The 25,626-nt window shown below is 48.6% G+C and overlaps 9 protein-coding genes across 9 annotated transcripts; 3 read left to right on the top strand and 6 right to left on the bottom strand.

Moving 5' to 3' along the window:
- Positions 1-1,523: 1,523 nt before the first annotated feature.
- Positions 1,524-2,603, top strand: N7511_009090 (uncharacterized protein; the record flags this gene model as incomplete). The annotated part of the gene is made up of 4 exons (XM_057131467.1): positions 1,524-1,742; positions 1,792-1,925; positions 1,982-2,456; positions 2,517-2,603. 4 exons carry the CDS (start codon positions 1,524-1,526, stop codon positions 2,601-2,603), a joined length of 915 nt encoding a protein of 304 aa, XP_056979455.1.
- Positions 2,604-3,893: 1,290 nt separating this feature from the next.
- On the bottom strand, positions 3,894-5,891 carry N7511_009091 (putative GABA permease; the record flags this gene model as incomplete). The annotated part of the gene is made up of 8 exons (XM_057131468.1): positions 3,894-4,376; positions 4,440-4,769; positions 4,832-5,229; positions 5,285-5,367; positions 5,422-5,511; positions 5,564-5,587; positions 5,653-5,723; positions 5,772-5,891. 8 exons carry the CDS (start codon positions 5,889-5,891, stop codon positions 3,894-3,896), a joined length of 1,599 nt encoding a protein of 532 aa, XP_056979456.1.
- Positions 5,892-6,483: 592 nt separating this feature from the next.
- On the bottom strand, positions 6,484-7,708 carry N7511_009092 (uncharacterized protein; the record flags this gene model as incomplete). Its single annotated transcript, XM_057131469.1, has 4 exons — positions 6,484-6,913; positions 6,974-7,116; positions 7,163-7,387; positions 7,445-7,708. 4 exons carry the CDS (start codon positions 7,706-7,708, stop codon positions 6,484-6,486), a joined length of 1,062 nt encoding a protein of 353 aa, XP_056979457.1.
- A 1,592-nt stretch (positions 7,709-9,300) lies between these two features.
- N7511_009093 (lipase family protein) lies at positions 9,301-10,328 on the bottom strand (the record flags this gene model as incomplete). The annotated part of the gene is made up of 2 exons (XM_057131470.1): positions 9,301-10,190; positions 10,250-10,328. The coding sequence occupies 2 exons, from the start codon at positions 10,326-10,328 to the stop codon at positions 9,301-9,303; spliced, it is 969 nt and encodes a 322-aa protein (XP_056979458.1).
- A 1,057-nt stretch (positions 10,329-11,385) lies between these two features.
- On the bottom strand, positions 11,386-14,113 carry N7511_009094 (protein arginine N-methyltransferase; the record flags this gene model as incomplete). Its single annotated transcript, XM_057131471.1, has 4 exons — positions 11,386-11,679; positions 11,741-13,266; positions 13,318-13,942; positions 13,997-14,113. 4 exons carry the CDS (start codon positions 14,111-14,113, stop codon positions 11,386-11,388), a joined length of 2,562 nt encoding a protein of 853 aa, XP_056979459.1.
- Positions 14,114-14,462: 349 nt separating this feature from the next.
- N7511_009095 (DEAH-box ATP-dependent RNA helicase PRP43) lies at positions 14,463-16,852 on the top strand (the record flags this gene model as incomplete). Its single annotated transcript, XM_057131472.1, has 3 exons — positions 14,463-14,749; positions 14,806-16,672; positions 16,730-16,852. The coding sequence occupies 3 exons, from the start codon at positions 14,463-14,465 to the stop codon at positions 16,850-16,852; spliced, it is 2,277 nt and encodes a 758-aa protein (XP_056979460.1).
- A 641-nt stretch (positions 16,853-17,493) lies between these two features.
- Positions 17,494-19,722, bottom strand: N7511_009096 (uncharacterized protein; the record flags this gene model as incomplete). The annotated part of the gene is made up of 1 exon (XM_057131473.1): positions 17,494-19,722. The coding sequence occupies one exon, from the start codon at positions 19,720-19,722 to the stop codon at positions 17,494-17,496; it is 2,229 nt and encodes a 742-aa protein (XP_056979461.1).
- Positions 19,723-20,014: 292 nt separating this feature from the next.
- Positions 20,015-20,687, top strand: N7511_009097 (nucleobindin SSP120; the record flags this gene model as incomplete). Its single annotated transcript, XM_057131474.1, has 2 exons — positions 20,015-20,138; positions 20,203-20,687. 2 exons carry the CDS (start codon positions 20,015-20,017, stop codon positions 20,685-20,687), a joined length of 609 nt encoding a protein of 202 aa, XP_056979462.1.
- Positions 20,688-21,774: 1,087 nt separating this feature from the next.
- Positions 21,775-23,229, bottom strand: N7511_009098 (phosphoinositide binding protein ATG18; the record flags this gene model as incomplete). Its single annotated transcript, XM_057131475.1, has 4 exons — positions 21,775-22,664; positions 22,718-22,877; positions 22,952-23,106; positions 23,178-23,229. 4 exons carry the CDS (start codon positions 23,227-23,229, stop codon positions 21,775-21,777), a joined length of 1,257 nt encoding a protein of 418 aa, XP_056979463.1.
- Between the last annotated feature and the right edge of the window lie 2,397 nt (positions 23,230-25,626).

Genomic DNA, 25,626 nt, shown 5'->3' on the forward strand with positions numbered 1-25,626 from the left:
GACCCATAATTGTTCCACATTGGTCCCGGCGTAAATCTTCGAAATAAGGGGAGTGGAGGCCCGGTGCGGCTGCCAAAGCGTACAATGGCGTCTGTCAGAACGGAAAATTGCATATGATTGCCGGTGGCCGATCAGTAGCCGGAATTTCCATGGCTGGCACCCAAATCCCTTTGCTCCATTAATATCTAAATTTAATGCATCGGCATGGATCAACGGTCCATTTGGCCCCCATGAAGGGCACGACCGATGTACTGTAACACCAGATCCGTAACTCGTGGGGCGATCAGTCTGACGGCACCTAGGGCTAAAGCCCGTGAGCCTGACCTGAAGCTGAGGAGAGCAATAGTCTTGGTTTCAGCATCAGGAACATTTTTCTGAGCAAGGACCAAAAGATAACGAATAATAATGGATAATGTTTTCTGTTTGCCCGCAAAACCGAAAATTACTGGACTAACAGTAGGCCTAAGCTCGGACAGTGGAGACGCGACTTAGGGCACAGAGTACCCCCTATTTGCCTTCGCGTATATGCAACTGGGACAGCAAGTGGGCCTCACCCAGGTGTGTAGAGCCTCTAGGGGTTCCTGAGTGCTCAAGACCTGCGGTAGATCACCCACTTTGAACCATTCCGCCATTGATCGGCCTCTCGGAAGCGATTTGGACGCCGCGTCCCTTTTAGACGGCGTAAACCCAACAGCTGGTTGAGCCAATGAGATGAGAGGGGGTGGAAAGTGTTGGTGTTCAAAGCTCAGCCCTCATTATTCCGTGTTGGTAACAGTTGCGACACTAACGTTAGTTGTACAGGGTTGTCCTTCAACCCGCTACCAAAGCAAAAATAACTCCACAGCCTCGCGCAGCGATACAGACTCCCACTCTGAATATAGCAATGACAAGCTCCGTCTTAATGGGGCCGTGTTTGATCTTCATGAAATTGGATCGCCCCACTGCCAAACTGAACTTGGTCTAAACCAAATGGTATACCTCGTTTTGAGGTTCTCAGTATAGGGAAATGAGGCCTGGGTGAAAGATGAAGACTCACCCCGCAACCCAGTACTTTCAATTTTGTGACAAGTAGGCCCAGTGGGCAAGAAAAGAGGAGACCAATGAGAATACACGATATGCAGTCTAGTCGAGTCTGAGGCTCTGGTCACCCATGAGCAAGGGGACGATCCCCATCTTCAACACTAAAATTCACCGGCAGTTGTCCTAACCTGATGCGACAATGTGGGCTGAAAATCATAATCACCAGGAAATCCGCCATTCCGTTTCAGGCGCTCTTCTATTGACTGTTTTGTAATAGTTCGCTTTAGAATGATTTATCATTTGGGGTCGATTTGGCCCGTGGGTCTTCTTTTTAACGGGTCCCTCCGAGCATTAGCCCCAGCCTATTTTCTTCTTGTCATAAAGTCTGCTTCCTTCGTCCTTCTTCAGACTCAATATCCTCATCATTATACAACTGATTTCTGACTTTCATCTCCTTCCGGAAGACTCGAGCCCCACGGCCGGTATACTTCGATATTTACAACATGTCTTCCCTCACCAACCCTTATGACGCACCTTTGACTTCCTACACCTATCGGCCTTTCGATATTTCTCAGACCCTAAGTGATGATACCCAGAACGCCGGGTTATATACAAGCACACCAACAAAGTCGCGTTCGCCCTCTTTGTCGAACTCCAACCGCGTTAGCAAAGCCCTGAAAGGCAAAAGAGTGCACATGTGCGAGCACCCTGGATGCCCAAAGGTGAATACTCTAAGCAGTGTCGATAAATATTTGTACTAACTCAGCTCAGGTCTTTACCAGAGCCGAACATCGGAGACGCCATGAGCTCAGCCACCAATCGAGGAAACAATATACTTGCGCCTATCCCGGGTGTGGAAAGGCGTTCCACCGTTCGGACTACTTAAACCAACATATGTCGCGACAGTGAGCATGCATTCCGGTATTCAATGATAGAACTAGCAAGCTAATGAAAGTAGCAGCTCATCCATGTCGCCTAACCTTGGAAAATCGGTCGCAAAAGGCAACAGATCTCGCTCAACGAGTATCCAGGAGATGCAGTCACAACCAATTCATTCGCCTCCAATGCCTTTCCAACTTGAGCCAAACGACTATTCTCAAACATGGGGAAGCATGGATTCGTCAATGACTTATGCCCAGTACTCACCGAGTCAGAGTCAGCGCAACTCTCCGGTATCGTTTGACAGGCATTCGTCTCCCGATTCATACACAAATGAAAGATTCAGCTCCCCTATGTCGAACGAGTCATACAACGACACTCCCATTCAATATCCCGCCTCGGGCCTTCCTGTCGAGCTGGTCTCTAGCATCGACAATTACCTTCGCAGCATTCTCAAGCCCGAGGTTTTTGCTTCTTCTCATCCTCAAATGGACCATAGCATGTGGAACGCAGAGAGTATTGAGATGGATCCAGTTTTGACTAAGCCGGAGAATCCTGTGAGTCAAACCCATACTTATTTTGGACCTGAGAATTCGTATACTGATATCTTCTTTCAGGAATTTTCCTTGTATTCTTGGCCTCCCGTGCACAGTCTATCATACGATCACGCACTCATGGATCATCATCACTCTACTTGTCACTGAGATTATGCTTTGTACCCCTGTCAGTCGCTGCCTTTTGTTGCATTTTAGCGTGTTTTAGATACCTATACCTTCGTTTCTCGCGCTCTTCTCAATATTGTTTGCCTTCTTGGATGTTTTTATTTATTTATTTGCTTTTTCTTCTGCCTCTGTCATTATACCACGGCGGGAGCTGATCTTAGACAGCTTCTTGTGCCATGAGTGCTTTGCACGTTGTGCAACATGTTGTCCACTATGCGAACCTATTCTCTATGACCATTCTACTGCAAGTTTCATACAATCCGTTAGAGAATAGACCATGTTTTACGAAAAAACTTTGCAGCAACTTTAAATGAGTAATCGAGGAAAGTTCCTGGCTTAAAATTAGGCTGGTCATACCTCAGGGCATCGGAATCGTGTATCTCAAACCGATTGATTTGTATAGATTCGCATCGGCACAGTCACTAGGTGTGCTGCAATGTGATTATGATTCAAGTTGACATCTTGGTTTGACTAATTGATCTATTCTTTTTGTCGCTGTAAGATCTTTGGTGTGGTCGAGTTACCGTACACACAGTTGTTCAATGTCTGAGACCTGGTGTCACAGGTGGGTAACGTTTAAGTTATATAGGGATGATCAGATTAATGATAGGCAAAGGATTAGCTATATTTAGGCAGCTCTGTAGATCGCTGTAGTATAATGACAGCTCAGGAGCCCTAAAATTTAAGCTTCTACCTTAATTCTCACTGCTCGGTCAACGTCCGAAAGATGATCCGCATTGGACACAGATGGCGTTACGCACCGACATTTTTCTCCTTTTGACTTTTCAGATGCTCTGTTTCATTTGAAATGCCCAGAAGAGTCATACATATAATGTGATCTCCCACATTTCTGGTGACGCGCTCATTGTAATTCTTTATGGGTCCACAGGTGCTAGTGCTTTATTTGATTCAGCATCCAGGTCCCAATAAGTCTTTTGTCGAAGGATATGAAATAAAGACCGTAAGTTGCTGACAGGCTTATGAAGTATTGAACAATGACGAAACCAATTCTCGCAGTGGTAATACTGTTAATTCTATTTGAGCCCTAACTTGTTCTTATTTTACCATTCTTTGAAACCTTTGCCTATTCTTAAGCGTCTCGTACAAATCAATGATTTTCTCGAATCTAGGGTTCAGAGGGGAGGAAGAGCGTTGTTGAAATGTAATATGTTTTATATGTAACAAAATATGACTGCGAACATCGTCGCTTCAAAGGGTTCTAAATTATGTACACGCCTTGCCCATGAGATATTAACACTCAGCATTAACCTTTTACAAAACACTTTCCATAACAGGTCCGCTATATACCTTTCGTGCACGAACAAAGTAGTACACAAGGCTGAGGAGAATAGTTCCTACCGTTCCAACCACACTGAAGTTCATGGTCTGGACATTCACCACCCAGCTTGTTGGCCAGAAGGTAAAGAACACAGCAATGGTCATATAGATCAAAGCCCACACGTTAATCAGAATGCCCCAGATACCGCGAATATGGAACGGACCCCAAACAAGCTTTGCGCCCGCGGTGTTGACGACAGCCGAGTCGCTGCTGCGCTTGGAGCTGATACCCCCAGTACAACGGCGCCAGAGAAGAAGACTGCCGACAACCATATAGGACAAGTAAAGTCCCGAGATCGACATGGAGCATAGATCATTGAAAGCGACTGGGGAACCGATGTTGATAAGGGCCAAGAGGCAAGCGACCACGGATGTCAGAACGACAGAGTACAATGGTACGGCTGATTTTTCGGTGACCTGCCATTGTTAGCTTAAGGGGCACCAGAATCGAAGAGGATTTTGGGTGGCATAAATACATACCTGACTCCACATTCTCCAACCAGGAACACCTCGGTCGCGAGCAAATGACCAGAACTGGCGGGATGTAGACGCTAGCATGCCAACTGAGGTAGTCGCGCCCATGGTGGTCACGATGGAAGCCATGACAGCAGTACCAGCTGTAGAGCCTGTAGCTTGTTGGAAAATGGCCATGAAGGGCCATCCCGTAGGTGACTCGAGGGCTGCTTCAATATCACCCATACAGAAGAGCATGGCAATCAGCATGCCGAATCCCATGGATCCGTTGATCAGGATACTGAGCATGATTGAGCGCGGGACTGCGACTGCGGCATTCGTGATTTCCTCGGACATCTGGAGAAACGAAGAGGTTAGCCCGACTGCTATCGCCGTCTATCAGAGATGGAGAAACACACATGAACGGCGGCATCACCACCTGCAAATGCAAATATACAACCGACGGTTCCAACAAAGAAGGAAAGCCCCTGAGTTGGGAACCCTCCTAAATTAAGGAACTCAGTGAAAACCTCCTTGGCGCTGCCATGGTCAGCCATGTAGGTCAGGGGGATGAGAATTGCAAAGAAGCCCAGAATATGAAGGACCAGAATCATTCCTTCGAAACGGGGAAGGACTTTGCCCCCGACGCTGTTGATGCCGACAGAGAATACAACGACAGCCCAGTATAGAAGAGTTCCATGCCAATTCTTAGGGATGTAGTCACTATTTGTCAATGCGATCAAGCCTTGAATCAAGGTACCGACCAGATAACAAGAGGTTGCGAAAGTTGCTTGCCATCCAATGACCGTGAGCCAGCCTGCGATTCATGTTAGGATCCAGTGACAGTCATGCTCTTTCAACATCCAACTAACCCGTCAAGTAGCTCATTAGTTTCATCCAAGATGGAGGTGCTAGCATTGAACACCAGTGATACTGGCCTCCAGATGTCGGGGCCCTATGGAGAGTTAGTTGCCAATCTATGCCAAAGGAAGATAATTGCGTCGCATACATTGAGACCAACTCAGACAGAATCACAAAAGTCGCTGCGACACCTGCCCACACAAAAAGAAATCCATATACGGCACCAGCTGGGCCACCACTTTGTAAATGTCGTTAGTCCTGGGCTACCGATAGTCGCGATCCGGTCTTACTTCTGATATGCTTGCAAAAATAGCCTATTGAGTAGAGATTAGCTCACATTCAATGTATGGAAAATTTTCTGAGAGTCAGCATCACTCACACGACAATTCCTTCCCAGGTAATCAGAATTGTGCAACTGAATCCAAGCATAGACATCAGTCCAAAGTTACGCTGTTCAGTTAGTTCTCATCGCAACCCAAATTCTCAACGGGATCCTACCTTGAGGACAGGACGCTTTCCCATCCGTGCCAAATTGGCATCGTCCAGCTCCTTGCTGGTTGGAGGATCGATCTCCTGCATACCAGAGGCCGACATTTGCTTCGAGTACTGAGACGGCATCCTTAGATCGAGAATGCCAGGGTCAAACAGAGGGGGGGAAAAAGCAAAGATAAGTCACAAGCCCAAGACTTCCAATGCAGGGAAAAAAGAATTTAAAATTGCAACATGCTCGCATGTGGTGGGCATCTTCATGCGCTGTCCACATGGCCAGGGGGCATGAAGAAGGCTAGCAAGGGCAAGATGTCACTAAATTGATTGGTTTCACGGAGGATGCAACATAAGGCATAGGGATGGCTAGAAGTGGAACGCCCAGAAGAAATTGCATATAGAGTGTTCGAGCATAGACCAATTATGATATAGAAGTTCGGGGGGAAACCGACTTTCGCTCTCGAAAGTTCAAGAGGACGACGCTAATTATGCACGCTAGATCCTTCGTTACAACTAGCGTATATGCACTACATGAAATCCCTACCTTACAATTGCATGATATTTGCCCTGCGTATTATATTTTTGCAATATGTTTGGGAGATTATGATTTGTGGAAATCTTTTTACTGAAATTTATGTAATGAACAGAGGACCGGGGAGTTTAACCCGTGTCTGATAATCTTTAGTTCGCATTATAGAGTAGATTGGTCCGTGTTTTTGATTCATTACCGAAGTCCTTCGGTTACAGTCCAGGTCCGGGTCTCGATAATAATGTTAGACTGGCTAGACTGGCTTTCGGCATCATCATCCGGTGCCGATGTGACTAGGGTCTCGTGGGCTCCTTCGCGAGGAATCGAGACGAGCTCGTGGGTCTCGCTTCGAGTGTCTTGAGTCCGGCGGGTTCCTTTCATCGTAGTCATGCCGTATGTTTTGTGCTTACTGCCATAGCCGTAGGAGCTCGACATTTCAAGACTCATCCCCGATGACCGAAGGTTGTCCAGGAAAGGCTTGAATTGTGGGGAGCACGCCGTGACTATACTCAATCCTTGGGCCATTTGTGTAGAGACTGCAACTGTCCAGGTCTCGAATGAAGGGTCTTCCGATGAGAATGACTTGCTGGCGTAGACAAGTTGGCAAATAATCGCAACAATGACACTGTTCGGGTCAACACATTGTTAGCGATGCTCATCGAAAACAATAGCCTTGAAAACATACATAATTCGAATGAAAAACACACTGAACAGACCAGCCTTTCTGCTGAAATCTGTCTGGATTCGAATGATGACCAGTAACGCTTGAGCAATGATTCCAGCCTCGGATAGGATGTTTGTGATACCCAGATAGTTCCACCACGCGCTCTGCTATTGTTAGTACTTGTTTGAGAAGCAGTACATGAACACATACCCGATCAAAGCAACTTCCATGTATATAGTCCCAAGTACGCGGTAGATGACACTGGAACGAAGACGTTATAATGCCAGTGACGGCCCAGAGTCCAATCAATATTCCCAGCACAAGAGCGAAGCGACGATCCAAGGACGCTGGAGTCAAATTGCGAATGAAGACTAGTAGCGACAGCTTAGAGCAACATATGCTGGCAACGAATAGAATGATCGCCGCGAACTCGGACTAAGATCGTTTCTTTCATTAGGATTTCTCAAACAGAGATCATATTAGAGCTCTTACCTTCATCATATTTTCTACCTTGATCTCAGCCAGCAACTTGTAGTGCTGGCCGAGACCATTCGCAGTCGCCATAGACACCGCTATAGACTCCGCGATGCAAAAGATGATCGATGCTGCGGCAAGTCCATCATCGAGGGTAAATTTGCGAAAGAAGAAGTATTTCGTCCCAAGTCGAGTCGCAACGCTCAAAATGGCCGTCACTAGCATAAACCAGGTCAAGACATTGACCGCGGGGGTCCAGGTATTCTTCAAGTCAGGATGCATCACGCTCGTAGGTTGAATCAGGTAGCCAAGGACGCCGTGCGCTGTTATCGCATATTGTATGAGGCTCTGAACATCATTCAAATCGGAGTCCAGTGGTTCCAGGAAGGGGACAGAAATTATTCTGGATCGCAGGAGTGAACACCATGTTCTAGGGAACGAATTGGCTTTCGCAGGCCAGGCGCCACATCACCATGCATGCTATCACCAATCACAAGGGATGCAACCTCAGAACCCATAAGAAATTGTCAGGCCAGAATATTACTGTTTGTGCTTTAGTGGCTATCCACTTTTTGACCAGGGTGTTCGTTGATTGAATTTGTGAAACGGGGCCATACTTCTGTACCATCTTTTGGGGGCCATTTAATCCCTGCTCGAACATGAAAATGGCTTGGATCATTTCCCCCCCCCCCCCAACTCAAAATGAAAGAACCTCTTCAATGTTCTAGGGGCTTTACATGATACCCTGGTCATATTCATTCACAACATTATTGCTGGCAATTGGTAAAGTCAACTTAATTTGGGATACCTACGTTCGCCAGCGTGATTTCGAGTCTTGGCCAATTACAGTCTACACTAGGGGCGATTGCTTTTAATATACTGTCAACCAAATCGATTCAGCGTAAGGTTTACATCGTGTTCCTACTAGTTCGAATTGGTTATCTTACTTTCCTAGGTGCAGCTACAATTCTTTCCGCGCAAGACGCCTTGAAACATGTTAAAAACTCAGTAGCACGATTAACTTATCCGAATTAGGCACGGCTTATTTCAAATTATATGAATCTAATTATGCGTTCGGGATAAAAGGTTATCATTTCTTCTTCGAGACGACTAGCTAAGCGAGGGATCTGGATATTGCTGGCCCCTTCGTCTTTACGAGAACGCTATTTTACCGGTGAATCTACTGTACTACCAGTACGGCTAATTCATGAAATAAAGAGCATATGTCTCTGCGACAGAAGTTTTTCCTCGCGTCCTCCATGACTGTCTGCGGTCCGCGGGTTATTGTTTCCTTCCGGTTAGATCAGGTGCTCATCTGGAGCCCTAGTCCTTCTTTAACTTCTCTCCTATTTTCGGTGTCCCTGTTTCTATGTGCTCGTTGAAATCAAGTATTAAGTATCTATCAATAATCCGATTTTCTATTAAATGATCCGCCGTTTTCACCCCAGTTGCTTTCCTAAGTGTTGACTTACCTCATGGACTAGACCAAGACAGATCCTTAGTCACAGAAGATAATCAAGTAGAAATTTATTCATTTGTATCGCAAGTTACGCATTAAAGTACTAATCGGAGATAATAGCGGCATTGGTGTGGTTTAGCATAATTAGAAATAACGTTTTTATAGACTGCATGGAAAAAAAGAGGTTTGTAAGGTAAAAGAGTCTAACAATCACAGGATAACAAAGTTTGAATGGCCGGCATATATATATTTGACTCTATCGGAAAGCCCTATAAAGTTAAAGTGGAAAGCAATAACTGAGAGGCATCATGTGTATATATACAAGAAAATGAGGTCGATCACATGCTTCCTCTATAAGAACATGATAGTAAGTTATATCAAATAACGTTATGAAGCGATCAACTCATGACCTAAATTAGCGCTTGAATGGCACATCGGTATTCAAGCAACCGTCAGTCTTCTCAAAATACCAGTGGTGGGCATGGAAGTCCGAGATCAATGGCACACCAGTTCCAGCGTTTCCACCCAAGCTAAGTATACCATCAACAACACTGATGTCAGAGGCGGCAACAGGCGTGTTATCACCAGATGTAATCCAATATTCCGGGCTGACATGGGCGTAGCCCATGGCAATCAGAGGCAGCTTGGCAATAGGGTCATTCTGGTGAGTGAACCTATAGTTGTTGTTTTGCGCAGTGATAAACTTCGCCAGAGCTGGGTTGGCGACACGGGGCGAGGCAAAGGCGTACAACTTGGCTGACTCGTGACCCTTGGTACGGAGATCGGCGGCGGCGAGAGTTGCAACGGCGGCACCGAGACTGTGGCCCACAATCACCAATTCGTAGTCCTGGTTCTGGGATAGCGTATCTTCGAGCTGCGCGGTGATGTCATCACGGACGTTCGTCCAGGAACTCCAGAAGCCCAGTTCGGCGAAGCATCCGCTGCAGAGACCGGGGTCGATATAGGGAAATGAAGCGTCGGCAAACCAGTTACGGACAGAATAAGAGCCACGGAAAGCGAGAACCACGGCCTTGTTGGTGTCGTCTACTGCGATATAGCCTGCTGTGTCGGTGGCGGTGGAGCTAGAGGCAGGTATATGAGCATTGATACTTTGCTTGAAAGTGGGATTGACATACTTGGAAAAATCGTAGATAATCGTAGCACCGGCTGCTTCAACATCAGGGCAGTTTCCTGTCGAACAGCTGACCTTGGTGCCGACTTGGGCAGTATAATCAATCTGACAGTATGATGCTGCAGCATACTGTACCCAGAACTTGAATTGGTTCAGTTCATCGGAGGGAACATCTGCTTATGTATGAGGAATGCGATCATCACGCATAATGCAAGGGATAGTCGGGACATACCACGAGTGTGCACAGCACTTGGGAAGGCATGGCCCAAAGCAGCCACAGCGGACAAGACAGTCAACGAAGAGAAACGCATGGTGAGTTGAATTCAATGCTTGGAAAGGAATCAAAAAGCAGAGCATGGCTCTGTGAAAATATTCTCTTTATAGTCTTGTACTTTGACGCAACCAGCGGACTCATACAATTCCTGCACGGAATTTACTCTAATCCCACGGAACTACATCGCTTGTCTTCAAAAAGAAGAACGGAGGAAATACGCCATTCGACCTCGCGGACGATGATCTTTGGAGTTTCGCAGCACGTCAGCGATATTGGTGCAAACCGTTAGGGTCCGATTGATAAATTGTGGATGCCAGTTCAGCTGGACCTCGGCTTCCCGGGGATACTCCCAAACCAGACTATGATTTGCAGATCATAGCTTGAATTTAGCCTGCAGGAGATGCCGACGATGAACCGTCTGATCCACCGGATCGAGCTTGGCGATCGGTAAACCATGGTCACCCGTGGCGTGGGTCGGTTGGTTTACTCTTTTCGGGCGAATGCTCCGTTGATACTGCATCAGATGAGGTGAGACATCCATGAAGATCGCAGGATGCTTTCATGTGCTTTCGAAGTGGAGTGCAAGGAAGAGAGGGTTGACTTGGTATTGAGTGTTAAGTTCTGCTAACCTCGGGAACCACGCGACTCGGAATCTTGAAAAGTCTTTACCGTGCTTGTTAGGGCTGTCTGAAGTTTCGGGATCTTCTTTTTACTAAAGATCTGTCTGGCTGTATATAAAGATGTGCGTCTCGTGAGTCTGGCCTCTGGGTCAAATCAACATGCATGATGCTGAGTATGGCAGCATTGCCTTCTTGACCATGTATACCTCAGCCCTAGATCGTTCAAGACACATCCCAAGGTTGAAAACGTGCCCATGATCAAGGATTGAGCATCACTACCTGGTTGATACATTGAGAGTTAACCAACCCCCTTTACCGCAATGGAATAATGAGCTTTCCGCCCCTACGTAGTATATGGTTGGAAACTCTTTTCGAAATGGCCATTTGTTCCCCGATTGTTTATACGCAGATAGCACCGGCCGAACGAAAACGAAGAGTCTGATCAGACTTCCTTGCTCTTTTTTACTCGTAATTTCACATTAAGCACCCATCCTTGATGCTCGAGTGCAAGTCACTAATTCCAACTCTCACGCGGCGATAGCCAGGTCGGGAGTTTGGCTTTCCGGCGTTGTCCTTGAGCTTGAGGTTATCGACGCTGGGAGAACCGGTTCGCGAGTTGCCCGCGACAGGGGTGGCCTTGGCAGAAGATGCCAATGTGCGCTCGAGTGCATATACCTCGACCATCCATTCATACCAGACTTTACGGTCATCGGTTTGGCGGTACATGGTAACGACAATCTCGCCATTCTCGGGAACATTGAGAGGAGTCTGCGCAGAAGTATTAGTATGAAATCTAGGCACCCAACACGGAGTGGATCTTGAAACTCACCTTCAAGGGGAAATAAATAGGGAACCAACTGATCATGTTTGCGCTCTTGGCATCCATGGTCACGGGATTGGTAGAAAGCTCCACATCGCCGTAAAGGACTGTCTCAAAGTAACCGGCCAAACCATGGCATGCACCACGATTCTGGGCAGGGAAAGAGAGGCGGGTCTGACGCACATTGTGTGCATTTGAAATGGTGGACTGCATGGGGGACTGGGGAGGAATGTGAAGGTTCGGGTGGGAGAAAGACCAGGCGGTCTGCACATTCGGAGTAGGGAATTCGGTGGTGGTGAATGATGCCGATGGGGTAGACGCCCGATTTCCATTGTTGCTGTTCGAGCTTTCGCCATTAGAAGGCAGATCCGTGGTGGATAGGAAATCAATAGCGTGGAGCATCACAACATATGGTGTCTCCGGAGCCGCTGGGTTGGAAACAGTCTGGTGCACAACATCTGCGTGCAGTTTAGGAGCGGAAACCGGGGTAAAGTGAGCAGAGTATGAGGCTGGAATGGAAATTCCATGAGTTGGGTTGATGAGATCATTGACGCCGTCCAGACATTCGGGTGAAAGCTCATTGTCAGCGAAAGATCCAAGCAGTTCGGATACAATTATGTCCACATGGCTGTGTTTCATGCCCGGTTCCTTGGGTTCAGAGGTCCGGCCCGGGTCGTTTGATCCCTTTTTCGGGGTGTAGAGCAAATTGTCCTCGATTCCCAAGGTATCTCCGACGGGCTCCTGAGTGCCCTTAGGCTGCGGTCGGGGAACAAGAGGGCCCTTCCAACTGCGCATATCGGACTGAACAAGGGTGACTTTGTTATCCCAAATTGTTTCGTTGTGGCGCTGCAGCAACACGAATGCATTCTGGTTCTTCTCCACGGCCCACATGTCAATTTCCACACCAGCTGCCGCACTAGCTTTAAGTGCTCTAGTGACCAGAGGTCCTCGGCCAGCACCCACAACAGCGACAACTACCTTGCCATCTGGGTGGGAGGTGGGCTTCTTCTGGTCTGCCCAGTCTTTCAATGCCTTGGTGATAGCCTTTTCGTACCACTCATATTTGATAGGATCTTTTTCAAATACTTCATAGGTGATGCTTTCCAGGTTGACAGTCAAGGGTTGCAAAGGTGCCTGCAAATAGTCTTGATAACCAACACCGAATCTTTCGATGGCAGTGCGTGGGGGCTGGCGTTGCTGGAGGTTCCGAATATACGACAAATGGGGGGTTGGGTCGTTGTGCTTCTTGTTCGCCTGCGACAGACTCGGGTAATCCGATCCAGAAAGTCGAGACTGGTTAGAGCTATCGATGCCTTCAAGTCCTGGAATAGGGCCAACACCACACAGGAGAATCCAAGGCGCAGTTCGAAGGCGCATCATCTTTGCAATCAACGCCTGGTGTGATTTTGCCAGAACTGGGTATCCCTTTTGGTTCTTCAGGAATGAAGAAGAGTCGATTGTGAGCAAGTGCACAGGTTCCGAATGCCACCGTGACTGCACATATAGAGATGGCAGCTGTTTCGGCATTGCGAGAGCTAGGTTTCTCGTGAGCTTTGTTCCTATATGGTGATATCACTGCTACTTACCAACAAAAAGTCTTGTATGATACTTGCAAGTCTTTCGGATTGCGTCCCACGCGTCCCAGGTTCCAAACGAATCCGCCTTAGGCGAGGCACCCTCATCGGGCTCTAAATATTCTGCCCTGGCAAGAGGTGCCAGATCGCCCATAGTATCAATCTCGGCTTCTGGGTTGTCAACCATCTGCAGCCAGATATGGAATTGAATGTAGGGTCCGAGGGCCAATGCATCTTGGACGGCCCGCGCGTAGTAGATTACTCCCTCGGAATGCAAGGCGCCATGGTGCAGCTTTGGTCCGGCAATCACAAGATATCCAATTCCGCAGAATGCAGCGTACGCAACCTCCAGCATGAGAACTTGGCGAGATAAGTCAGCGATTAATGGATCTGGCGAGCAGAGATCAATCCAGCTGCTGGTGATACCAACAAGTTGGCTGGTTGCATCGTTGGGGGTCAGGTAAGAGTCTGCTTTGGAAAGTGGCGGAACAACCAGAGGCCGAGTGTTCTGGGTCGTACCCATTGTCCCAATAGAATCGTAAGATGGGGACTGCAAGGTGGACAGGTAATTGGAAAGCAGACCCAATACACGAGAATGGAAATGCGAGGTAGTGATCGGGACAGTCATCATATCATACTACAGCATATCAAGTTAGTATCAAAAAGAAATGAGACTGAACATAGAACCGACGTTGCTCTCATGCACCTGCTGGATCACTTCCGGGGTCACGGAGATCAGCCTGTTGGGCTCATGATGACCAACGCAGAACGTTGGTCCTGGATCTTCCGAGGGATTATAGTTCTCCATGCTGATCGAGACGTCTGGCGCAGTGGTGGAGGAATGGTTTTAAACTAGGGATGGTGTAGCTGACTAGAAGCTCTTGACAAGCAATTTGTCAACTGCTCGGCTTGAAGATAGTCAGTACTCGCTGGCTCTATACCCAAATCTGCCTAGCCAGAGAAGCTCAGTCAGGAACAAGAGATCAACAAGCCAAAGATTATCGATCCCTGTGTGGAGCGCAGCAGAATATCTAAGGCGGTGAGTCTGATAGGCAGCTGTGGCGCTCGCCCGACCTTCCTATCGGATATTTTTTTCTTCGCTATCTCAGGTCTTCCACCCGCCGAGTTTGCTCTTCAACACTCTTCGGCTTTTCACAATGACCATGACTGATAACCGCTCAGACTCTGAAGGTGGCTCCCGGGCCAAGCGCCAGAAGATGGACGCCAGCGACCCAAAGAACAACCCTTACCTGGCTCACATGTACGAGAACGATGACTCGAGCAAAAATTCGTCCATCGCGAAGTTCAAGCGCCACCAGACGACTGCCGCCATGGCAAAGAAGGCCGAGGACGGTGAGATCAACCCTTTCAGTGGTCGTCCTTACTCCAGCAAATACTTCTCGATCTTGAAGACTCGTCGCGATCTACCAGTCCATACGCAGCGGTGAGTGACTCCAAATATCCAGTCTGTGACTAGGTATACTGATCCACAGTTTTCAGTGATGAGTTCCTGCAACTCTACCAGCAATCGCAAATCCTGGTCTTCGTTGGTGAGACCGGTTCCGGAAAGACCACTCAGATCCCCCAGTTCGTCCTGTTCGATGACCTTCCCCAGACCCAAGGCAAGATGGTCGCTTGTACGCAGCCCCGTCGAGTCGCTGCTATGTCCGTCGCACAACGTGTCGCAGCCGAGATGGATGTCAAGTTGGGTGAGGAAGTTGGTTACAGTATCCGTTTCGAGGATATGACTGGCCCCAAGACCATCATGAAGTACATGACTGATGGTATGCTGCTTCGTGAGGCCATGAACGACCACAATTTGTCGCGCTACAGCACAATCATGCTTGACGAGGCTCACGAAAGAACCATGGCCACCGATATTTTGATGGGTCTTCTGAAGGAAGTTGTGGGTCGTCGCCCCGACTTGAAAATCATTATCATGTCCGCCACTCTGGATGCGCAAAAGTTCCAGCGCTACTTCATGGACGCCCCTCTTCTCGCTGTTCCCGGTCGTACCCACCCCGTCGAGATCTTCTACACCCCCGAGCCGGAGCAAGACTACGTTGAGGCTGCCGTTCGGACCGTGCTGCAGATCCACGCCACCGAGGGAGAGGGAGATATTCTTCTGTTCCTGACCGGTGAGGAAGAGATTGAGGATGCTTCGCGCAAGATTGCGATGGAAGGAGACGAGATGGTTAGAGAGGCCGATGCCGGTCCTATCAAGGTCTACCCGCTGTACGGTAGTCTTCCTCCTCACATGCAGCAGCGCATCTTCGACCCTGCTCCCGCTCCTCGTCGCCCCGGCGGCCGACCTGGCCGTAAGGTCATTGTTTCCACCAACATTGCTGAAACATCCCTGACCATCGATGGTATCGTGTACGTGGTGGACCCCGGTTTCTCCAAGCAGAAGATCTACAACCCTCGCATTCGTGTCGAGTCACTCTTGGTTTCTCCCATTTCCAAGGCCTCTGCCCAACAGCGTGCTGGTCGTGCTGGTCGTACTCGTCCCGGAAAGTGCTTCCGTCTCTACACCGAGGGCGCATTCAAGAAGGAGTTGATTGAATCCACATACCCCGAAATTCTCCGGTCAAACTTGTCATCCACAGTTCTTGAGCTGAAGAAGCTCGGCATTGACGATCTTGTCCACTTCGATTTGATGGACCCCCCTGCCCCAGAGACTCTGATGAGAGCTTTGGAGGAGTTGAACTACCTTGCCTGTCTCGATGACGATGGAAACCTGACTCAGCTTGGCCGCCTGGCATCCGAGTTCCCTCTCGACCCAGCGCTTGCCGTTATGCTGATCAGCTCTCCTGAGTTCTACTGCTCTAATGAAATTCTCTCCATCACAGCCCTCCTGTCTGTGCCCCAGGTCTTTGTGCGCCCCGCTGCTCAACGCAAGCGTGCCGACGAGATGAAGAACCTCTTTGCCCACCCCGACGGAGACCACCTCACCATGTTGAACGTCTACCACGCCTACCGCGGCGAAGAGGCTCAGTCGAATCCTAAGCAGTGGTGCCACGACCACTTCCTCTCGCTGCGATCCCTTCAGTCTGCTGATAACGTACGCTCTCAACTGCTTCGTATCATGGAGCGTGAGGATCTCGAGATGATCTCCACGCCGTTCGAGGACAAGAAGTACTACGAGAACATTCGTCGCGCTCTCTGTGCCGGTTTCTTCATGCAGGTCGCCAAGAAGGACACCGGTGGCAAGAGCCAGTACCTCACCATCAAGGACAACCAGAACGTCCTCCTGCACCCGTCCACTGTCCTGGCTCATGAGGCTGAGTGGGTTCTTTACAACGAGTTCGTCCTCACAACAAAGAACTATATCCGTACCGTGACTGCGGTTAAGCCTGAGTGGCTCTTAGTAAGATCTGCAACCATTTCATTAAAAGACGAGACTTTACTAACTATCTGTGTCTAGGACATCGCCCCTACATACTACGATATTAACAGTTTCCCAAAGGGCGACATCCGCTCCGCCCTCACCCGGGCCTCCGAACGCCTTATTCGCAAGGAGAAGATGCGCACCGAAAAGCGTCGCTAGAATGTTTTCCTAAACTCTCAGCCTAAATCACGAAGCTTTCTTTTTGCGTCATTCTGCTTCCCTCATGATGCCAATGCATTGAATAAAACGCCTTTTTTTCTTGTTTCTCCACACGCTCTGGTGGTTTTCTCATTTTTCCTTGCGGTGTTTTCCGCGAGACCTTTCAATGGTCTTTCTAGATCTGCAATTCTGTACAAATAGAACGCCACACATTCCGAGATCCTAATATCATCGCGGCCATGGGTCTATTTACAATGTTATAACGCTTTAAACAAATTCCCTAACGTCCTCAAAACAAGGGCACATAAATTTAATGCATTATTTGTCTTAAAAAGTTAGCCCTTTTAAGGGGACAGAGATAATTCATGGCCTCTCTTGTACTAAACATGCTACAGAGCCCAGCGCCGATAACAAAATGGAAATGAATAAGATATCTATCCAGTGCTCTAGAATTTCAAGTGTATGCACCGCGTCTCGGCGATGTATGTGAGGGAAAAATTGATGAGTGTTTCCCACCGTACTCCTAGGGCTCTATTCAAAACAAGGGTAATCATGTAATATACAAAGTTCTCGCTGGACCAGTTCCAAGTTCAGTTCCTGGCTGGAAGTCCATGTCTTCCAACGCTTCAAAAAAGGGCTATTTACGCCTCGGATGAAGTAGGCGTTGTGAAGTCTGGAACACCCGTTTTTGATGCTTTGGAAGCGCGTTTGTTTTGCCTCGTCTTGTGTTTGGGGGGTATTTGAGGAGACAAGGTAGAAATCGATCTGTCAAGCATGATAGAGCCGGCGCTTCTAGTGAACTTATGATTTATGGAAAAGTTTCTCGGTGGCGAGATGATGGGTGGGGTGGTCTCGGTTGGGGCAGGGTCCGATGTTTCACGCGTCGTGTTGGGAGAAGGATTGTCAGTTGTAGGAGGGTCGGAATTGTGGTGTTTGCGGAGTTCAAAAACGAGCTCGCGGAGTTGTGCAACCTCGGTTTTCAGGGTAGAAATATCTTCAGCATGCGTGTTGTCGACAGACTTGGAATTCTTTGCTCGTCCATGGCCAAGAGCAGCAAACATGGCACTGTCTGCGTGCTGGTCGGCCATTCTGACCTTTCTGTGGGCGAAGGTGTTCTCTGAAGGGATTTCGAGGTCGCTCAAATATTCACCAAAGGTGTTGCCGAAGTCGTAACACTTTTGCCACACAGGACGATGAATATTCTCTTTCGGTGTTGAATTGGCAGCCGTAGACCACCGCTTGGGATCATCTTGGACGAACGGTGCCATGTCGGCCTGTCGTGTTAGGAGTTTGGGGTCGAATCCACTGTGAATTGCAGCCTTGATCAATTCATTTGATACATCAAGTCGATCACATGAATCACAAAGGCCCACCATCCTTCCTATTAATCGCTCAACAGAATCAATGCGATGATCTGTTGATGAAACGAGGTAGGTCACGGCTCTTTTCAAAACATTGGCGCCCTTCTCCCAGTCTCCGCGGATACTGTAGAAGCGGAGGTATGTGAAAAGAGTCTCCCAACTATCAAAGAAACCTCCACTCCGTGCAGCCTGGAGCCAAGCATCGGCTCGCTCGGGTTGGTCAAAGCGTAAAGCAGCGCCGATTAAGCTTGCATAGATGACAGGATTTGTACTATTCAACGAAGGAACAATGATGTCTAGTCCATTGACCTTTCGGTGTTTGTAATAGCCTCTGCTTCCCAAGTTCACAGAATACCCTTCTCCTCCCAGCATCTTCAAGAACAAATCAAAGTCCTTGAGATTCTTCGACTTTTTGAAGAAAGATATGATCGTAATCACAAGGGAAGGGTTGATGTAGAATCGGTTTGGTAGTAATGTTCGCAAAAGCAACTCGACCAAGTCGTTTTGACGGGTCCGTGTGAATGCCATGATCATGAGCCGGAAAGCTGTCGGCCGTTCTGGGTCTGTCGAACTCAGGATGTTATTAGATAGCCGTAAAATCAATTCTTGAAGCGACATCTCCTGACTCGTGTAAGAGTTGATATCGTTGGTTAGCTCAGCGTCAAGGATCTCGCGCTCTCTCTGCATTTCGCCCAATTGGCTTGCAGCATAGTCCTTTGTAATATCGCTGAAAGCGGCGTTCCGTTGTGTCTTCAATGTGATCATGCGGTGTCGAATGGTGTTTAATTCCTCAAGGAGCTGGGAAACATCAACTTGCGGAGTCTCGAAATCTGCCGCATAGTTCATCGAGACGCCAGAATAGCGGTGGGCAATAGCAGGCCGTAGTAGCATTCGAATAGCGAATTGCCTCAATGCAAGCTTTTGTATGGCCTTGAGGCGGAGATCGTCTTCGAGAACCCAGTTAGGCAACGTCTCCTGTGCAACAAAGATCTCACTCTCGTCTGTCCCGTCGTCATGGTTTTGCTCTTCCAAGGCAGCTGAATTATCCAACATGCGAGCGTTCACAGCATTTAACCGCCTTCGCTCGGTATGGAAAGATCTCAAAGATTGATTCATGCCCGGCGGGGATGGAATCCCCGACGGGAATCGTCCAACAGGGCCTAACCCCCTCGTCTGCATTAACCGATTGAGCCCTCGGTTCTCTCTTCCTGACTGTAACGAAGCTAATATCCGTTGCTCCTCATCGACCAATTCGCTCACTTCCGCCTTGACCGCGGCAATCTTTTCGTCCCAGTCATGTCGACGTCGATCTTTCACGCTTGCATCGGCAAGGGCGGCGGCGGCGAAAATGCTCGTGTATAATGCGGTGACAGAGTTACCAAGTCGAAGCTTCCGCTTGCTGGCAGCGGTAGCCGATCTTGAAGTAACACCATTGGCGGTGGTACTCAAACACCCGACGCAGCGGCAGGACGACTGCTTCGAGACAGCGCGGGACCACAAACCCTGCATTCTCAGGGCATCGCTCGTAGACAATGATCGAGGCAAGTTTGCTTAATATGAATGAATTGGACTCCTCTCGGAGCCCGGTCGGCAGCAGGAGGTATATGGCGATGAACAGGGAAACATGCGATGCGGAAATAATCGTGCAATCCGCAAATATCGGGATCTGGTGCAAACACTGCAAACAAGCTAAGACCCCCCGGCTGCGACTGAACACCGTTGAATGTTAGTAGTTAATCTAATCCCGTGCCTTTTTCTTGTTTTTCTTTCTTGTTGTTCGAAATCCCCTTTCTCGCATACAATGATGCATAAGCTGCTTGGTTTTGCCGCCGGGCTACTCGCCTTGAGCTCCGCTGCCAAAGCCCATGGCTCGCATTCAGAAGACAAAGCTCCCTCCGATGATTGGGCCACGAGACACATGATGGGTAAGACAATTTTGTTTCTATGATCGCGGATGTTGCATCGGTATTCTGACGTGGCCTTCTGTAGAGGAACATCACATCGAAGGCTTCGACGCCCCCTCGTTCTTCATCGTGCATGACTACGATTCATCGGGTTTCTGGACACATGACGAAGTCCGCAAGACATATGGTATTGACGACGAATCCAATTCCGATAAGAGTGAAGCCCGGAAGCAAGAGGCTGTCCAAGCAGTGTTTGATATCTTCGATCCTGCGAACACCGGGTTCATTACCAAGGAGGACTGGCTGCAGGGCATCGCCGCTGGTAAACGCTTGCCCGATGTCGGATTTGGCCCTGGGCACCATGGTGATATGGAATATGAATATGAGATTCACCACTTCGAGAAGTTCCACGGCGATGATACTACAGAGGAGGACTTGATCCACCCTCAGGACATTGAGCATTTCCGCAGGCACGACGAGGAAGAAGATGCTGCTCTTCGCTTGGAGAAGCTGGAGGCCATGCAGATTATCTTGAACAATATTCCCCAGAAGTTCCGACGGAACTTCTAGGGTCAGATCACTTTTTTGTTGAAGTATATATACACGTTTACATACGGATTGAACGACTTGATTTTCGGGATAAAGCTGCTGTTGAGTCTACTTGATCTTTTGAGAGGTTGTCTCAGAGCCAAAAGTGATACACTGCGTAGTTAGAAATGTCTCGACATACTAGGTAACAAAGGATTACCTATGATGTTTCCCTGGAACTGTCCATAAAAGGGACTTGGGAGCAAGAAGACTTTCAACAGGTTCAGTTCCTCTCTAGAAATGCGACGTGCACTCACAGGAAACTCAAGAGCTCAAATGTTGTTCCATTCTTTTGATCTCAGCGGGTAGCCGAAAAAAAGCGAGCAGGTCAAAAGATATATTTTTGAGTATACATATGTTCCGGTTTCGGTAAGTTTTATCTGAAACAGCTTTCATCAGCTGGATCTGTCGACGTTGATCTCACAGGCATTATCTGAGTTTTCTGTTGCTCATGCTTGACAAGAGCTCAGAACAGGATTGGAGAGCCTCGATAACACGAGGGAGCTTTGCCATAATGCTTCCGATGCAAGAGGGCTGCCCTTCCCCTCCATATTGACTGTCATATTCTCGGCGTAAATTCCACAAGGCTACATTTACACGGTTATATGTGATCAAGGCTGACCTTCATGAGTCCCAGAACCACGAAAATTCCTGTGCAAAGTCTAAAGGGGACATCAAATGGTATTTGGCATCGAGATCAGATACAAGAGCTATGACATCAAATTGACCAACCTGCCAACGATGACGAAGACCCGCCAAGAGAAACAGTGTAGGAAATTCGGAACTCGTGATAAAAAAACGCCGAAGTAGAGTAGTGAGACGCTAAAGCTCAGAAAAGAGGGAAATAAAGAGTCGAGATAGACCGAGCTCAGTACCGGAGCAGTCAACGCCCATGCCAAACAAAGGAAATGGTGGAGGAAATGCCCCAGATCAATGACAGAGACATTCTTTGATCTCGTCCGAAGGGAAAGGTTCTGGATAAATCGAAAGGATCACACTCAGTAATCAGCGACGTATCCTAACCTGTCATTTGAATCAACAACCCTGTAACAAAAGATGAGCACAAAAATCAATCGAATGACATATCCATATCCACGTACGAATATTGCTTCGTCAAAGTTCCCTCTCCACCCTTGGATAAATCGATGTTGAAGACGTAAAAGTTGCCATCACTAGTCACAACCATGACCTGGGGAGTGTTGCTACTCATGGCAACAACACTCCTGATTGGCCCAGAGGTTGCAGCTCCAGAAGGACTCTGGTTCGCACGGGGTATCTTGATCCAAGCGAAATCGCGTGCTGGCTCCCACATCTCACTAACGCCCTTGGGTAGATATCCGCCCATTCTAGCTGCGACTGCGCCACCAACATTTTGAGACGTTCGACGAAGTATCCCCATCAAGGTACCATTGTGCTTCCGGGATGCATCAGAGCCAGCATCCCCTATCTCATCATCGTCTGGAGAATACCCATAGGGGGGTGAAGAATGGTCCCGAGCCGGCGGGGAGTGTGATCGAGAACCATCTGATGATGGTCCTTGCTGGGTCAGCTTGAATATGTGGACGGTGTCGGTGGATGATGAGACACATAATAGAGTGGAGGTGGTGTTGAAAGACATGCTATAGATTCGCGATGGCATGGAGCCTCGTCGGAATTGATATAACTTGTGGCCATCCGGAACAGAGAACACGCGGATGATGGTCCCCTTGTCAGAAGCAGTGGCGAGCAACGTCCCGTCGCTATTCAGCGCAATAAGTGCGAGAGGAGAACGATGCGCCTCAATGACGTTGATAGCTTCTAGCTTGACTGCATCGAAAATGAGGACGTCGCCCGTTGTGGGAGCGATATGAGTTGTCCCAGGCGGAGCATGTGCTGGCGGGTTTGTAGTAGCATGTGCCTTCTGTGGAAGAGGGTAGGCCATGTAGCAATTTTCCGATGATGGCGCAAGGGCGCAAATGGCTGTTAAATGTCAGTAAGCTAGGAACAGAAAAATAAATCGATAAGTTTCTTACCGTTGGGATTTGGCGATGTATCGATGGTTGACAAAAGCTTCATGGTCTGAATATCATAAAGATAGATTTGATCCTCAAGGACGATAACCAGTCGTTTCCGGTTCAATTTCACTGCTAAGACTGTGGTTGGAAATGTCAACTCGCAGATTGTGCATTGCCGCTGTCGATGGTCAGTCCACGGTCTATCAACATGCCATCATCACAGGCTACTATATCGGAGCCGTATCAGCATACCTTGGTATTTTGAATCTGCAAGCGTCTCGGAGACAATATTAGAGCCACAAGAGAAGTCGAGAACAACATCTCAATCACGGCAATATTACCCTCTTTGGCTTCATAGCTCTTCGCAAATGGTTCAGTAGTGAAGATCTGAAAGCCCTTTGATGTTGCTACAACTGCGGTCAGCGACAATCCCCAGTGTAAACAGTTTAGGCGCAGTCCGCCCCGGAAAAAGACTTACCCACAGCTAGGTAGCTGTAGTCCTGATTAAAGGTCACGAAATTCATGGCCATCTTGATCAGAAGCCCGGAGGTTGGTGGAGGTCAATACGATACAGGCAATCTTCGGAGTGGTTGGAGATACCCCGCTTAGGGCGAGGTTGAATGATGGGCGCTGAACCAGCAACTCTTTGCCCGTCACTAGCTCCGTAACATCTCTCGGGATGGGAAATAAAGGAAATGATTCGCAGATGAGGCGGTGAAGGGTGAATCTGATATCCGCGAAGTCCTGGACAAGGTCGCAAGCGAGAGGTTTGCGCTTGGGCCACACCTTGATTGTCCACCGCCTACGCGCTTCCAAGGTTATCACCTGGGAGACTTCGACGGTGACTTCACTTCACTCTGAGCAGGAGGTATGTTGATCCGCAAGGCAATGTGAAATAGGAATACTAACCTTTTGTCATCTCCAGGCAAACAAGTGACTCTTAGTTAGCTGCTCCAACCATGTGACGTAGATAAGCCACTGCGATCACCTGGGCAGGCTTCCATCTTTCGATCTTCTATCGCGGCACTATAACCACGATCGACCACTATAACACCAGATATCAGGGATTTGGCTGGCTGCAAGCTCAACCCGAGATACCGAAACCAGCGCAAGACCTCCAGAGCCTCAAATCTGCCCACCAGGTTCCTCGCCTCGGCGCAACTAGTGAGCAGTGGATGGCGCGTATCTTAGTCGCGGGTCTAGAAAACCGGTGCACCCCAAGGGAACTGTCTGTTGTCAAAACAGTCCCACTGAAAGGTTTCCCTGGGAGAGAGCTCAGTGGAATGGTAGGCCCTGGTGGTACAAACCCCGATAACCTCATTGATTGGGATGGGATCTGCAGGACAGTCATCTTTTGAAGACCACTCTGACCACCACGCTAAACGAAGCAGGAATGAAACTCACAATCACTCAAAAGCTTTCAAGGGTGGATGACCATGAATGATCTCTGCGTTGCCTACTTAGACTTAACGATCGAGCGGGATGTGTGACGCAGCCTTTTCGGTGCTGGTTTCGCCCGATGCCATATATCAGGTGCATTGCAGTTCGTAAAAGTGGCCCATCTCATCAACGAGGCATCCCCCCAGTTCTCATTGTAATCTCTGGTGGCCTATTTGTGATGACCAATTCTTTGCTATATCCATGGATGCTTAGCACTTCAAAGAACCATGCCTAGATCCCGGACATTGCACGCCCAAATGCTGCATCGCAGTCACTGACAACATGCATAGCTCCCCAACCGGCGGTAAAAAGGCCGATGGGAAACCCTATCTACTGTATAGTACCGTAGAAATTTGCACACTGCAGTGGAAATAAAGCAAAGAGGCCCTATCAATACCCTATCGCTTACCCTGTACCTAAGTTCTACCTAGGTACACGTATGCCCGAGCACCCAACAACCAGCACGCAGGAACACCCAAAGCAGTTCCGACCAGGGTTCCCAGTCACAGGTATCATTAGCTACGTGTCAACATCGAAATTCCATTTCCAAGGTTATTCTCGAAGGGTTTGATATCGGACCATGTACCAAGAGGGAAATCCCTCGGCGAAAACAAGGTACGGTAGCTACCCGCCTTACACGACATCGTGGCCCAGGATTTGCGATTTGCCGAGGGTGGCCTGATAGGGACGTTGTTCCATATTGGCCTGGTGGAGGGTTTAGCCAGGTGGTTTCAGGTTGATAGGTGATTTTCGGTGCGGAGCTGGTATGGATCATACTATACAGTATAGTAAGTTTGAATCGAATGAACCAGAGCAGGTAGTTGCAACCACCAGGCAGCTCAACTCGGCCTCCCATTCAGCTCTCCAGACTACTGTTTAAGCTGTTGACTGAACCGGGTGCAGACATTCAAAGTGCTCTGTGGCTGACAAGATATATGCACAGCAAGCTGCACATCTGTGGATTACCATGTGGCACCACTAGGGCATGAGCAAGGAGGTGGCAAAAATGCGAAGAGACAAGGCCTGATACCAGGTGACAGCCATCACGTCTAGCAAGCGTCGAGATCAGTGCTTGCGCGCAAGGCCGATCATTCTGTCTCCGCCCGATGATGTGCAGTTCCTGCGCGTTCCGGCTGGAGGAGTTCCACCTGGGCGCTTTCCGGCAGGTTTGGAGTTCCACTATATGGCCTAACGCCAACAGAAACGGAGGAGAATTGAGACGGAGAAGAACACATGCCGAGGCTCAGTAATATGGTTGACTCGATCGTGTACGCATGGCGTTATGCCACTGCCGTGTAGGTAGTGCTTCTAATTCTCATACTGGGTCCGGTGCATCCCGCTAGTCTTATCCGCTCGTCATACACACACACACATTAGACAGACAAAATGGACTAGTGGGCGTTGTAGAGTAGCCAAGACGTTTGTCGACGGCAAGGGTCAACTTATGCCGAGATGTCTGTGAGAGATGACCTATAAGGGACCGTCCT

The sequence above is a fragment of the Penicillium nucicola genome (genome assembly GCF_028828085.1).
Source record: "Penicillium nucicola strain IBT 29836 chromosome Unknown utg000010l, whole genome shotgun sequence".
Classification (NCBI taxonomy): Eukaryota; Fungi; Ascomycota; class Eurotiomycetes; order Eurotiales; family Aspergillaceae; genus Penicillium; species Penicillium nucicola.